Below are 14,685 nucleotides of genomic sequence, written 5' to 3'. Positions count from 1 at the left end.
CCCAAACAGTCCCAGCTGGCTGCAGCAAGGGTCTGTGTAACTGACAAAATGCATCTGGCTTCAAGGCACAGATCAAGTACAGAGTCAGGCTGTCTATGTCCCTGGAGAATCTTGTTGGGGTAGGAGCTAATCTCAGTACAGCTGACTCTATAAATGAGTGGAAAAATAATCCAGAGCGGGAGAGGCTGTGGGGGAGATGAAAGCTCATCTGTCCTTACAGATGAAATTTTCTTGTTCTTATCTGTCCTGAATGTTTCCCAACATGAAGGTAAGATAATAATTTCTGACTTACCTACTTAAAGGCATCTCAAAGGGGAAGGTCATACTTAACTGAAAGAAATCAGATGAAGAGAAGAATAGTGAGAAGGTCTGGGGGTGACTTTAAACAACATCCTTATCTAAATAGATTTTAATAGTTCAGCCAAAGTGAATCAGTCGGAAAGAGCTGGGGAAAAGGGATTGAAGGCAGTGTGTGTGGAAGTCCCGAGAAAGCAAAAACAGAACACAATAGGACCACTGTCACTTCTAAGGCAGTGTTCTCCAGTTTGATTGTTTGTTTTTAATTTTGGGTCATGTAGTGAGGTCTTGATCAGATGATATAAGAGCTTTTTATAGAAAACTGAAAGTCAGAATTCAAAATCTTGGATAAAAAAGGACTGTGTGGGTCCACAATGTAATTATACAGAATGAAACGATTAGTTTAATCATACACACATGTCAGACTAACATAAAACAATCAAATATCTTTAGAAAGTTAATATGCACAAAAGGCCAATGATAGAAATTGTTATTATAGAATGAAATTCTAGGATAGGAATACAATTTAGAATTGCTATTATAATTTGTGTGTTCACATGTATGTGTGCATTCCACAGGTATCTTCCTCATCTTCCTCAATTGCTCTTCTTTCTTTCCTTCCTTCCTTCCTTCTTTCCTTTTTTTTTATTTTTTGAGATAAAGTTTCTCATTGAAACTGAAACTTACCAGTATGGCTAGACTGACTGATTAGCAAAACCAGGCATCCTCCTCAGTGTTGGGATCATAGGCATCTACTGCTGTGCTTGCCTTTTTATGTGATGCTTTTGTGTGTGTGTGTGTGTGTGTGTGTGTGTGTGTGTGTGTGTGTGTGTATGTGTGTGTGTGTGGTGGGTTGGGGGAGAGTGTCTACAAACACCATGGCCATCAGAATGTTAATCCAGGGGAAGCAAGAAGGAAATTCGATTCAACACAACTCAGCTGATGTTGGTTCAAACGTTGAGAATCTGACACTGGATAGTTTATTTTCAGACATATTTAATCACAGCACAATTTGGAAAAAGGTTTCCTAGTATAACACAACCCTGTGTGCTTAAGACAGGATTCCACTAAGTACAAGTGATGTCTCCCATAAAGATAGGTTCTATAAGTCACCTAAGGAAGCAGGCTCAATGAAAACAATGCTCACAGTTACAGTCTAGGGGAGAATAGTTATGTAGATTGACTGAGATAAACAGGCTCAAGATAAAGGTCAGGAGGAGCCAGTGTAGCCTGGCCATCCAGATAGTACAGAGGACAAGCCTTCTGGGTAGAACACAGGTTATATACATCTCTCATTAAAGAGACAACTCCATGTGTCTAACATTCCTGGTTTCCCTAGTACTTATCTGTGAGCACACAGACCTACATGCCTCCAATGGATGCTGTAGACCAAGGACCTACATAACTCCTATGGATGCTGGGGACCAAGGACCTACATGTCTCCTATGGATGCTGTAGACCAAGGACCTACATGTCTCCTGTGGATGCTGTAGACCAAGGACCTACCTAGCTCCTATGGATGGTGGGGACCAAGGACCTACATAGCTCCTATGGATGCTGGGAATCAAATGCAGATCCTTTTGCTTACATATCAGGTGCATTAACGATTGAGTCATCTTCCCAGACCCAATTTTATCATTGCAGATTTGATATTTAAAATAAAAATGTTGCATTATCATACTGGAGGAACAATTCTGCCACTCTGTCAGCTGTGAGGTTGCCTCACAGTCACTGTCCTGTCCACTTGTTTTACAGAATCCATGCTCGCTAGTGAGCATGATCAAGATGTAGGTCTTTGGTAACCTTTGAATTAAATAGTTAAATGTTGAACATAAATTACAAAGTTGATACGTCTAAGGCTACAATGCTACAACACCAACGAAATTTACAAACTTAGATTTACAATATAAATTCTGGTATTTATTTTACTGTGCTTTGTAGGTTTATTTAACAATTTAGAACACTTGTTAGTTCAAAAAGGAATATGATATGCTTGTTAAAGTCATCTAGCTAACCTGTTTTCCCCAACATTGGGATTAACTGTCAATCAATTTCCTTCCTTATTTTTATGGTGAGACATCTTAATAATTGTTTTATGTTTAAAATGTGTTTCACAGTCATTAATTTATGACATTTTAATGTCGTGATAATAAATACACTTTTTTCTTTTAATTGGCTGATAGAATGTCAACAAAAGAAGCAACGGTTTCACTCCAAGATGCATGCAGAATTTCTGCTTGTATTTAAAAGTAGATGTTTACATTCTTAGCATAACCCCGAAAGGCATGCTTGTATGATATGTTTCCAACAATGGAGACATGGGAAATTCTGGAGCTATAAGATGGCAGAAGCGATCTCTACATCTGGTATTTTAAGGAGGAATGGTCTTTGACCTCCTTCTCCATCCATGTCAGCTCAACTTAGGAGAATGCCTCCAGAATTCCTCTTGGTTTTCTCAGTGTCTCTCGGTGTCGTCACTTGACTAGGTGGTAACTTGGGGCTGAGCTATTGAAGAAGGGTTCAGAGCCAAGGAGCTTCCCTCTGAGCTAGCTACAGGTCAGTTATGCCGTCTGCCCCCCTTGGTCTGAGCTCACCCTAGAATCAGTGAAATCAGAGGATGGTCCGTGTCAGGCACAGTGATGTCTCAGATGAGCACGTCAGCTGAAACACAGTAGTGGAAACAGGAAACGCTAGTGTTCATTCACGGACGAAAAAACAAGAAAAAAGAACTGAGGTGCTGTAGGTTCAGCCGAGTGTCACAGACCCGGTTCATTCCCTATTTTCCAACATGGCAGACTCTAAACCGATAATTTATGGTCAGCTTGTGCCCAGGACTGTTCTATTTTCATGTGGACTATTCTCTTCCTAAAGGGCAGGAAGACAAATTGCTCCCATTTTAGGGCCTGTCTTGGTTTTTCTGTTTAAAAGTACTCTGACGAAAGCAGCTCAAGGAAAGGCTCATTTTAGCTCCCAGTGCAAGATACAGTCCTCTGTAGGGGGACATCAAGGCTGGGGCAGCTGGTCATGTGACATCTGTGGTCAGAAGAAGTCAGTGAATAAACGTTGGTGCTTAGTTCCCTTTCTCCATTTCTATAGTCTAGAGTCCCCTGTGAATGGTACTCCTGATGTTTTTTAGTTTTTTTCTCATACTATTCCACTGGCCTTTCTAGATATTGATGTTTAGCCATCTTTTCAGTTACAAGGTCCTACTTGTTTACCTCTGTCCCTTTTTCATCTACAAATCGGCACTTTGCAACCTCTCTCTCTCTCTCTCTCTCTCTCTCTCTCTCTCTCTCTCTCTCACACACACACACACACACACACACACACACACACACACACACGTACACTTGCAAGCGTGCACTCATGCACTAAAATCTGCTGGGTCCATTTCATCTTCCTCTTGTGTATATGTGTTCAGTGTTGACCATTTGGGATTAGACAATGCATAGGTTCATTCCTGTAGAAACTGATTCTCCATCTCTCAGCAGCCATCGATTATCTGTTGCTCTCCATCCAGAGTGAAGACCTTGGGAGACTCTCTTAGCCATGTTAGCATGTGAATCTTTAGGCAACAATAGTCATGAGATTTCTCAGGTGCAACTCCCCTGTCATGGCTAGAACACACTATCTTATAGCAGGTGTTGTATTCCTCTCTAGTCTCTTCAGTCTTTCCACCATCTCTTCAACTATGTTCCAAGAGCCTTAGTGAAGAGGATTCAGGAGGTGTACCAGCTGGGGTTAGGGACCCGGCAGTCAGTCCTTGTTCATTCTCCATTTTACTTCCCAGAGTTCAGCATTTTTTGATAACATCTATAAATGAGTTTTATCCTATGGTATTTCTCTTTTTGTGCTTATTTAACACAATATCATCTAAGTTCACATGTGTTATTGCAAACAGGAGGTTTTTCTCTTTTTAAAAAAATTTTTTTTAAAGGTTTATTTATTTATTATGTATACAGTGTTCTGCCTGCATGTGTCCTTGAAGGCCAGAAGAGGGCACCAGATCTAATTGCAAGTGGTTATGAGCCACCATGTGGGTGCTGGGAATGGAACTCAGGACCTCTAGTACAGTAGCTGGTGCTCTTAACCACTGAGCCATCTCTCTAGCCCCAGGTTTTCTCTTTTAAGGCTCAACGGTATTCCATGGTGTATGTTTTCTCCTCTTCACCTCCCCCACCCCTGCTATACTGAGGGTCAAGTACAGTCTCATGCAAATTACTTAAGCACCAGTTAACTACACTCCTTGTCTCCTCTTACTACCTTTTTCTTAATTCTTTTATCCAATGGTGGACACCCTTACATTTCTTGTTTTAGCTATCATGACTAATACTGCATTAAATATGGGAATGCAGATATCTTTCTTGGCGTACTGATTTCATTACATTGGGATTGCAAAATCATATGGTAGTTCTATTTTAAAGTTTTTTTTGAAGAACCTTCAAGCTTCTATTTAAAACACAATCTCAAAGAGAAAAGCCATTTAATATCTTCTATATGGTTCTTCCACTCATATTCTCCCAACCACAAATCCATACTTCAGTGGATGTATTCATTTTTAACTCATTAAAGAAATGAAACCTAAAGTAATATTGCATTGTTTTCTATTCTAGACAACACACTTACTCATTTTGGTGGGATTTATGGCAGAGTTTCAAATCTTCTCAAGGTAAGAATATTTCAGATTTTGTGTGAAAATTTTAAAAATGTAAAAATAGTAAATCCTTCAGAATGGTTTAACTTTTATGTAGCACATTGGATGTGTTTATGCATCTCATCTTTCCACATTTTTAGAAAATATAATAATTATACTTTTATTCTTATTTTTTTCCCTTAAGGAAGAAACAAGGACAGAAATACCTCATGATTTTTGGTCCCAGTTTCAGGGTTTTACCTTAATTCAGAGAGCTTAGAGGACCCAGAGCAATATTAGATCTTTAAATTTAGTCCTTGATAAACATTCTCCAGATTCTAAAGGTCAACAGTTTTTTTTGTTTTGTTTTGTTTTTTAAAGAAAATAGTTTTATTGGTTCCGGAAGGCTGGATAAAAGCCAGCACAATTTACCCATTCCCTTGTGTTTATTCACACTGTTGGATTGATGGAAATAGGTCAGTTCACTTGATGGAACTATTAAAATAAGTGTCAGGAGCTGAGCAAGACCCAGGGACACAAAAGGATGAGATAGCATGTAGAGTCCACTGGTGACCAAGGTCCTGAGGCTAACAATGTGCGTGCTCTAAGGGTTCTGTGCAGAGTAATGAGGGAGACAGGAGGGAAGGCTACAGAGTATCCATCCTGTGCCTCCATCCTTGGGGAAGGCCTCTGTTTCTTCCTGGGGCATAGGTAGACAAGCAACAATACCTTCAGAGGGCCATTTAAGGGTCAAAAGATGTAGACATTTGGCTCGCTGGTACCATGTAAAACAGGTAACCAAGGTTCTTTCAATGCACACTACAGAATGGGATTCATTATTTTTAGGATCACCTGACAGCTCTAGGATTCAAGAATCACCTGGATGCAAGAAGTCTCCCAGCCCAGTAATGTGCTCTGAGTCCACAAATCCAGAGTCTTGGCCATGAGTTTTTCCTAAGTCTTCCTTGACCTTTGAGGACTCACCCAGGTGTCTTCCTCCACAGCCAGGGTTTAGCATTTTTCGAGAGCAGCTCTACCACCCACATATGCTTGATCAGAGTGGAATTGCTTAAACTCAGTTTTTTTTTTTTTCACCTGTGTATGTACTTAAGAAGGGGCCTGAGTGAATATGGGGGGGACATTTAAATTGCTGTCACATAGTCTTTGCTGGCATTTTTCTAGTGTTCTTAGAGTTTGTCTCTCAAGTTTCTGGATAGCTTCAAGTCATTATTGAGTTTCTTCAAAGACCCAATACTTCCTCCCAAATACGTTCACCTACTCTCTTAACTTTGACTACTCCTTTATTTATATCCCCATGATAAATTTTATGTGAACATTGTCTTGGTTAGGGTTACTACTGATGCGATAAAACACCATGACCAAAACAACTTGGAGAGGAAAGAGTTTATTCAGCTTATGTTTCCACATCACAGTTATTATCATCAAAGGAAGTCACGACAAGAATTCAAGCAGGGAAGGAACCTGTAGGCAGAAGCTGATGCAAAGGCCATCGAGGAGTGCTGCTTACTGGCTTGCTCATCGTGGCTTGTTCAGCCTGCTTTCTTATAGAACCTAGGGTTACAAGACCAGGAATGGCACCACCCACCATGGGCTGGGCCCTCCCTCTCCCATCAATCACTAACTAAGAAAATGCTCTCCAGGCTGGCCTACAGCCTGATCCATCAATGGAAGCCTTTTCTCAACTGAGGATCCATCCTCTCTGATTACTCAAGCTTATGTCAAGTTTACATAAAAATAGCCAGGATAAACACAGTTATGAAATTGATCATATTAGGTATAGTATATGATGATTAGAAATTTCTGTATTCCTATCCTTACAGCCTACTATGTTAACAGTACTTTGTACAAAATAGATATTTAAGGAAAATTAAGCTCTAGTAAAAAGAGGTACCCCTCTTCCCATTTTCATGTATTTTTAGGATACTTTTCATACCTTTTAAAATTTTTGGAAGTATTTCTTCTTTTTAACCAACATACAATAATTACATAAAAATGTGCTTTACGGTGACATTTTCATATAATTACATTATGCATCTTAAAGCACATTTTTGTTGTTGTCTGTTTTTTTTTTCAGACAGGATCTCCTGTAGCTCAGGCTGTCCTCAAACTCACTGTACAGCTGGGCATGACCTTGAACTTCTGATCCTCCTGCCTCCACCTTCCTCCTCTCCTGATGCGGAGGGGAGGCTGGGTGACAGGTGATCACCACCGTTTCAAGGAGAGGTACCTTTAATGACTTTTGACTGTTCTTGTCTATTCTTTGCATTTTCTTGCTTCTCATCCCACCTGCTTTATGATGGACACTCGGGTGCCATGACAGAGCTGCTTCTCCAGTCCACTGCCAGTGGGACTCCTTTGGCCCTTGGTCGGAATGTGATGGCTGTACCAAGACACAGGTAGGCTCTGGCAGAACTTTTGACTTGGTTATTGTTACGTGAAGGTATAACCACAACTGAATCAGCTTTTGAATGTTCATCAATTAGTGTTAATGTATTTTGAAACTTATTTTTGTGGATTTTTCCAGGAAGAAATGAGAACTTGTTTACAATACTGTTAAACTGTGATGTGTATATTTTTCTTGACTTTTTGACTTTTTTTTTTTTTTAAAAAAAACCACAGGCTGAAAGTTCAGGGTAACTCAGTAATTCTTTATTAAACAGACAAGAATTACATAGAAGAAAGTTCAAAATCTGTATTTTGTTCACAAGTTTTAACTTATCCTCCCATTTCAAACACCAGCAAACAGTGAAACAGATGCTTCATTTTACTTCACAGATAGAGACTAACTGAATAAATCAAGCATATTCAATGTTTTAAAGTTATTTCCTAAGTAATAATGTAAAATAAAATGGTTGACTTGACCTGGCTATGGCACAATACTTCTAAAAATGTGTTTTTCTTTATAAAACATTCTCTAATGAGAATACAGTAATGTGTAATGAAAGAAAACAGCACTCATAATTTTGTTGTCTAGAAGAAACAAATATATCATCGTTTTGCTATTTAGTCTTCCAGCACATTTCTCTCTGTGTGCTTATAGTCTTTATTTTATTTATTTTTAACACTCATTATTATTTTCTGAGAATTTAATTCATGAGTAATGTATTTTCAACACTGTGCATAGTTTTTATATATTATTATCATCATTCTTTAAAGTGATTTTTTTAAATTGAAAATAGATTCTTCTATCATACAATACATCCCTATCATAGTTTCCCATCACTCCTCCCAGCTCCCTTCCACCCTTCTCCCCCAGACCCCATCTCCCTTCATTTCCCTTCAGAAAAGAGCAAGCCTTCAAGAGCCAACAACCAAACACAACAAAAATAAGACACAGTGGCGGATAAGGCAACTCAATAGGAGGAAATGAGTCTCAAGAGCAGGCAAAAGAGTCAGATATACATCCGCTCCCACTGTTAGGAGTCTCACAAAAACACCAAGCTAACAGCCACAACATATGCAGAAGACCTGATGCAGAGCCATGCAGGCCCCCTGCTTACTGATTCAGTCTCAATGAGCTCGTATGAGCCTTGCTTAGATGATTCAGTGGCCATGTTTGCCTGGTGTCCTCCATCCTTCTGGCTCCTACAGTCTTTCCTCCCCTTCTTCCACATGGGGGTTCCACGAGCTCTGAGGAAAGGGACCCAATGGAGACCTCCAGTTTAGACTCTTTCTCCACAAAATATCTGCAGTAGGTCTCTGCATGTGCTCCCATATTCTGCTGGAGGAAGCGTCTCTGATGACAGTGGACAAGGCATCAATCTATGAGTATAGCAGAATATCATTAGGAATTATTATTATTATTATTATTATTATTATTATTATTATTACTATTGCCATTTGTGTTTGGTTCTAACCTAGGACTCTGGGTTATCCTGGCCATTTAGGCAATGTTAGGCAAGGGCTCCCTTTCATGGCAGCATGGACCTCAAGTTAAACCAGACACTGGTTCGGCCCTCCCACAAGTTCTACACCACCATTGCCCCGGCACGTTTTGTGGGTAGAAAAGATGTTATATAGAAGGTTTTGTGGCTAGCCATGGCTTTGTATTGTATTAGTTTATCCAAATAAAGTATCAGCATATAATAACAGTAACATATTAGTAACAAATATAATAAACTCCATTTTATGAATGTAACTATGCAACTTACCATTTTCCTAATGTTTGATATTTAGGTGGTTTCCGCTTTTTGTTGTTGTTTGGTATAAGACAGAATCTCACTATGTAGCCTAGGCTGGCATCAATCTCATGATCCTCTGCATACCAAGTACTGGATCCATTTTTAAGCCATAAATAACACTTTAACAAACATGTTTTCTTTATTTATTCTTCTCTCATATATTACATGCTGACTGCTGTTTCCCTTCCCTCCTCTCCTCCCAGTCCCTCTGCTCCACTTTCCCTCAGGTCTCTTCTGTCTCCATTTCCATTCAGAAAAGAGCAGACCTCTCAGGGATATCAACCATACATGGCATAACAAGTTACAATAAAACTAGGCACATAACCTTATATCAAGGCTGGACGAGGCAACCCAGTAGGAGGAGAGGAGTCCCCAAAGCAGGCAAAAGAGTCAGAAATAGCCCCCACTCTCACTGTTAGGAGTCCCACAGGAACACCAAGCTACACAACCATGACATATATGCAGAGGGCGTAGGTTAGACCCATACAGGCTCCACAATTGCCGCTTCAGTCTCTTTGAGCCCCTATGAGCCCTGCTTGGTTGATTCTGTGGGCTGTGTCTTGTAGTGTCCTTGACCCCTTTTGCTCCCACAATATTTTCTTCCCATCTTCCTAATGTTTGGCTGTGGCTTTCTCTAAATACTCCTATCAGTTACTGAATGAAGCCTCTCTGATGATGATTATGCTAGGCTCTGGTCTACAAGCATAGTAGGATATCATTAAGAATCATTTCATTGATTTTTTTTTTATTCCAGTTGTGTTTGGTTCTATCCTAGGTCTCTGGGCTATCCAGTTTCTGGTTTCTGGCCTCCAGGTAGTGTCAGGCCTGGGCACCCTCTAGGTGTAGGTCTCAAGTTGGACCAGTCACTGGTGGGCCACTCCCACAAGTTCTGTGCCACCTTTACCCCAGCACATCTTATAGGCTGGACCTATTGTAAGTCAAAGGTTTTATGGTTGTGTTGGTATCCCAGTCCCTCCATTGGAAACCTTGCCTGGTTACAAAAGATGTCTACTTCAGGCTTGGTAATCCCCATTACTAGGAGTCTTAGGTTCCTTGTAGGTTTCAGGGAGTTTCCGTTGCACTAGGTTTCTACCTTGACCTTGAAATGCCCTCCAATTCCAGTTGCCTCTTCCTCTACTCTTTCTCCTCAGCCCCCACCTGATCCCTCCTGTTCCCAGTCCCACTGCCCCTAGTCCACCCACAAAATATATTCTATTTCCTCTTCCCAGGGAAATTCATGTGTTCCCTCTTGAGTTCTCCTTCTTACTTAGCTTCTGTGGGTCTGTAGATTGTAGCATAGTTCTCCTTTACTTTACAGCTAATATCTACTTATAAATGAGTAAATACCATGTTTGTCTTTCTTGGTCTTTGTTACTTCACTCTGGATGATCTTTTTTAGTTCCATCCATTTGCCTTTAAATTTCATGATGCCATTTTTTAAAACAGTTGAGTAATACTCCATTGTGTAAATGTACTACATTTTCTTTATTAATTCCTTGGTTGAGAGACATCTAGGTAAAGCTGCTATGAACATAGTTGAGCAAGTGTCCTTGTGATAGGAGGGAACATCCTTCAGATGCATGCCCAAAAGTGGTATAGCTGGGTCTTGTAGTAAAGTGATTCCCAATTTCCTGAGAAACCGCCGTATCAATTTCCAAAGTGGCTGCACAAGTTTGCACTCCCCCCAACATTGGAGGAGTGAGTGTTCCCCTTGCTCCACATTCTTGCCAGCATGAGCTGTCTCTTGTGTTTTTGATCTCAGTCATTCTGACAGTTTTAAGATGGAATCTCAAAGTCATTTTGATTTGCATTTCCCTGATGACTAAGGATGTTGAATATTGCTTTAAGTGTTTCTCAGCCATTTGAGATTCTTTTGTTGAGAATTTTCTGTTTAGATCTGTACTTCATTTTTAAATTTATTGATGTCTAGTTTCTTGAGTTCTTTATATATTTTGGAAATTAGCCCTCTGCCAATGTGGGGTTGGTGAAAATCTTTTCCCATTCTGTAGGCTGCCATTTTGACCTATTGATGATGTCCTTTGCCTTACAGAAGCTTTTCAGTTTCATGAATTAATTTTATTAATTGTTGATCTTAGTATCTGTGTTATCAATGTTCTGTTCAGAAAGTCATCTCCTGTGCCAATGAGTTATAGACTAATCCCCACTTTCTCTTCTGTCAGGTTTAGGGTATCTGGTTTTATATTGAGATCTTTGATCTACTTGGACTTGAGTTTTGTGCAGGGTGATAGAAATGAATCTATTTGCATTTTCCTACATTTTAATGAATGCTATAAATATAAACACATCAGTCATATGCTCCTATAATAGTCTTAGGATACAATGTCTATTTTAAATGTCTTAAGCATTTGAGTGGTTAAATATTTTAAATGGTTCAGTTTGGATGAAGTATATATTTAAGTTAAGTTTAAACTATTTTTAACTTTCTTATTTATATTTAAAAATAGTATTTGTATGGACGAATGTGGAGGTCAGAGAACAATTTGTAATAGTCAGTATCTTCTTTTACCATGCAGATCCTGGGAACTGAACTCTGATCATCAGACTTGGCAGCAAGTTCTTTTAAACACTGAGCCATTTTGCTGCTTCAAGTTTTAACTATTAAAATAACAGAACTATCACTTCTTGGTCTTTTGTCTAAGATTGTGTGTAAAATTACAAAACCCTATCACAGAAGATGATTTTTGTTTTGAAGAGTCTTCGGCTTCACTTTCTCTATGTATTTCCTTTGCTGTGTTTATGATCAAGCCCAGATTCTCGGGACTGCTAGGCGAGTACTCTGGCACTGAGCTTTCTCCAAGCCATCATTTTTTTTTTTCTTGGAAACAAAGCCTTACTCAGTTGCCCAGGCTGGCCTTGAATTCATGGCAATCCTCCTGCTTCAGCTTCCTACATACTGAGATTATTGACATAGACCATGCCATTTGGCCATCATTTTTTAAAAATGCAGCATTCTTTTATTATTTATATGAGTGCTATTTTCAAAACAAGTTACACAAATGAAAAATTTGACATCTAGCGAACATAATAGAAGAAGACTGCTTCCAGAGGAGGGAAACCCACATGAATAACAAGGCCAGATTAAAAGAAACAGCGAGCACACAAATCATTTTTATCATGTAAAAAACCCCCAAATGACTTCTAAGTAGAAAGACAGACAGAGGGTGTTTGTAATATAAGTTTTTTTTTTTTTTTTTGATGAAGGTCGTTGTGCAGTGGATATATCCCAGTTGACGGAACACAATTTTTTATTCAGAAAGACAGGTAAAAATGAAAAAGGGTCAGAGGATTAGAATCAGAGAGGTGAAAATGAGTCTGTGGAGAATGGGCAGCCTTTAGAGCCTGGCTGCCAACATGAAGAAGGGCAAAGATTCCTGTGCAAAGTACACCGTCTATATTCAGAACCCAGAAAAGGGCACACTGATAAGCTAGGTATGCGGCAAGTCTTTGTCAGTTAAAAAGAGAGACTAAAAGCATATCCAGAAACTTTACTGGTCCTATTTCTTACAGCTCTGCTGTTAACTGCAATGCAAGGTGCCGGTGCCAGGCTGAGACTCATGAAAGCTCATTCAGAGTCCAAATTACACAGTGTGACCACTTGTCCCACGTGGTGCCCACTTCCAACCCAATGCAAGATGGATGAGTACATTTAAAATTGGTTTGTGTGCTTAATCTTCCCTGTTGATTCCCAAACTCAAGGTTTGATTTTTTTTCTCGAAATGAGATGGGATTCTTTTTATTAATAGAGAAGGATTATTTTTGTTAGGGTTACTATTGCTGTGAAACACCATGGTTAAAATCAACTTGGGGAGGAAAGAGTTTATTACAGTCACAGTTCCATATAATAATTCGTCATCAAAAGCAGTGAGGGCAGGAACTCAAGCAGGGCAGGAACCTAGAGGCAGGAGCTGATGCAGAGGCCATGGAAGAATGCTTTTTATTGGCCTGCTCAGCCTGCTTTCTTATAGAACCCAGGACCACAAGCACAGGGATGGCACTACTCACAACTGCGTGGGACCTCCTCCATCAATAACCAATTAAGGAAACGCCCTACATCTGGAAATTATGGAGACATTTTTCTCAACTGAGGTTCCCTCCCTTCAGATAACTCTAGCTTGTGCAAGTTGACATCAAACTAGAGAGCACAAGGCACAAGTGTAGGAGACCAGTAGCAGCAGAGAGGGAAGGTGGTTCAGATCTTCAGTCTGTTTAAGGATTAGATACATGGCTCTCTATTTAATATGGACCAAGTGAATTTTAGGACTACTTATGAATTTCCCACTTAGCACAGTAACTTCTTCCATTTTCTTGTTTTTTAAAAGAGGCCCCATTTTGATGCATTTCCCTATCAGAGCTCAACTCTCCATCAGCTAGTAAAATACCATTGTTAACATCCCTTAACATTTGAATTGCTCATATTCATTTTGTACAGTTGGCCTTTATACCAGTACATTTCTTTCTGGGTTCTTTTTCCATGTCTCATTTTTTTTTCCTGGAAGACCCAGCTCCAGCCAGTCACCTACCATGCTTATTAGGGTTTACTTCACTTCATCCTGCCACCCTCCAGACATGGTTTCACAGAGATCCGCCTGCCTCTGCCTCCCAAGTGCTGGGATTAAAGGTGTGTGCCACCACTTTTCTGCTAACTTCATTTCATCTTAACTCTTCTCCCTGTAACCCCCTTCTGCCTTTTCCTCTAACAAAATGCATATCATTACTCTTAAACCTTTAGTGCTTAACTCCTAGAATACAGCTCTGGTGAAAATGATAATCATACTCTTTTGTAATGTATTTACTCTTTCAAGTTACTTTTGCAAAGAATCATCAAGACATTTTTTTCCCCCTCACTCAACAGTGAAAGTAAATACATGGTTTGAAGCTCCATGTAAATAGCCCTCTAACTGCCACTGAGCCTGCAGGCTCATTGATTTGTGGGTTTTACTTCTGTACCACACCAGAACATGTTCCTAGACGGTATTTCTCAAGCTGAATTAATTCTTAGATTTTATTACTCAAGGAAAAGGGATGACTAACATATAAAACACAGAGATCTTCTGCTTTGTTTCCAGACTCGAAGACGATCAGTCGCTGTTTATGGGCAGTATGGAGGTCACTCATGTGTGGGAAGTGCTTTTGAAACACAGTCCTGCAACCCTGACCTAGGCTGTCCAGCAGAGGAGGGCTGCGGAGAACGTTTTAGGTGTTTCTCAGGTAGGTTGTTTTCTATGGGCTCAGCATGCCGACTCTAGTTCAAGTGTTATTTGTTAACTTGCTCCATACATATTTGTTTGAATTTATATTGGCCTCCAAATGAATTTTCCCCAATTACAAGCAAGATTTTTGTTAGTATACTAATTGCATTATGAGATAAATTACACACTTAGATATCATCCATTCAAAAGCAAGAGAGACATCTGGTTATAAAGGAATGGGCATTGTTTGGTGTATTGGTAGAATTATAGCTATCAACAGCTTCAACTAATTTCTTCCTTTCTTTTCTTTTCTTTTTTTTTTTGGCGGGGGAGGGGGACGTGG

The 14,685-nt window shown here is 39.7% G+C and overlaps 1 protein-coding gene across 1 annotated transcript in view; it reads left to right on the top strand.

The window, feature by feature from the left end:
- The first annotated feature begins 213 nt into the window (after positions 1 to 213).
- Positions 214 to 14,685, top strand: part of C7 (complement C7) — a 61,887-nt gene continuing 47,415 nt past the window's right edge. Inside the window, 4 exon segments of the mRNA XM_036207419.1 lie at positions 214 to 268; positions 4,911 to 4,966; positions 7,272 to 7,347; positions 14,220 to 14,361. Of these exon segments, the coding sequence (XP_036063312.1) occupies positions 251 to 268; positions 4,911 to 4,966; positions 7,272 to 7,347; positions 14,220 to 14,361 (292 nt within the window). The 5' untranslated portion in view covers positions 214 to 250.

Source organism: Onychomys torridus, chromosome 15, assembly GCF_903995425.1.
Source record: "Onychomys torridus chromosome 15, mOncTor1.1, whole genome shotgun sequence".
NCBI lineage: Eukaryota > Metazoa > Chordata > Mammalia > Rodentia > Cricetidae > Onychomys > Onychomys torridus.
The sequence above is the reverse complement of the archived record's forward strand: the minus strand, read 5'-3'. Positions and strand labels throughout refer to the sequence as shown.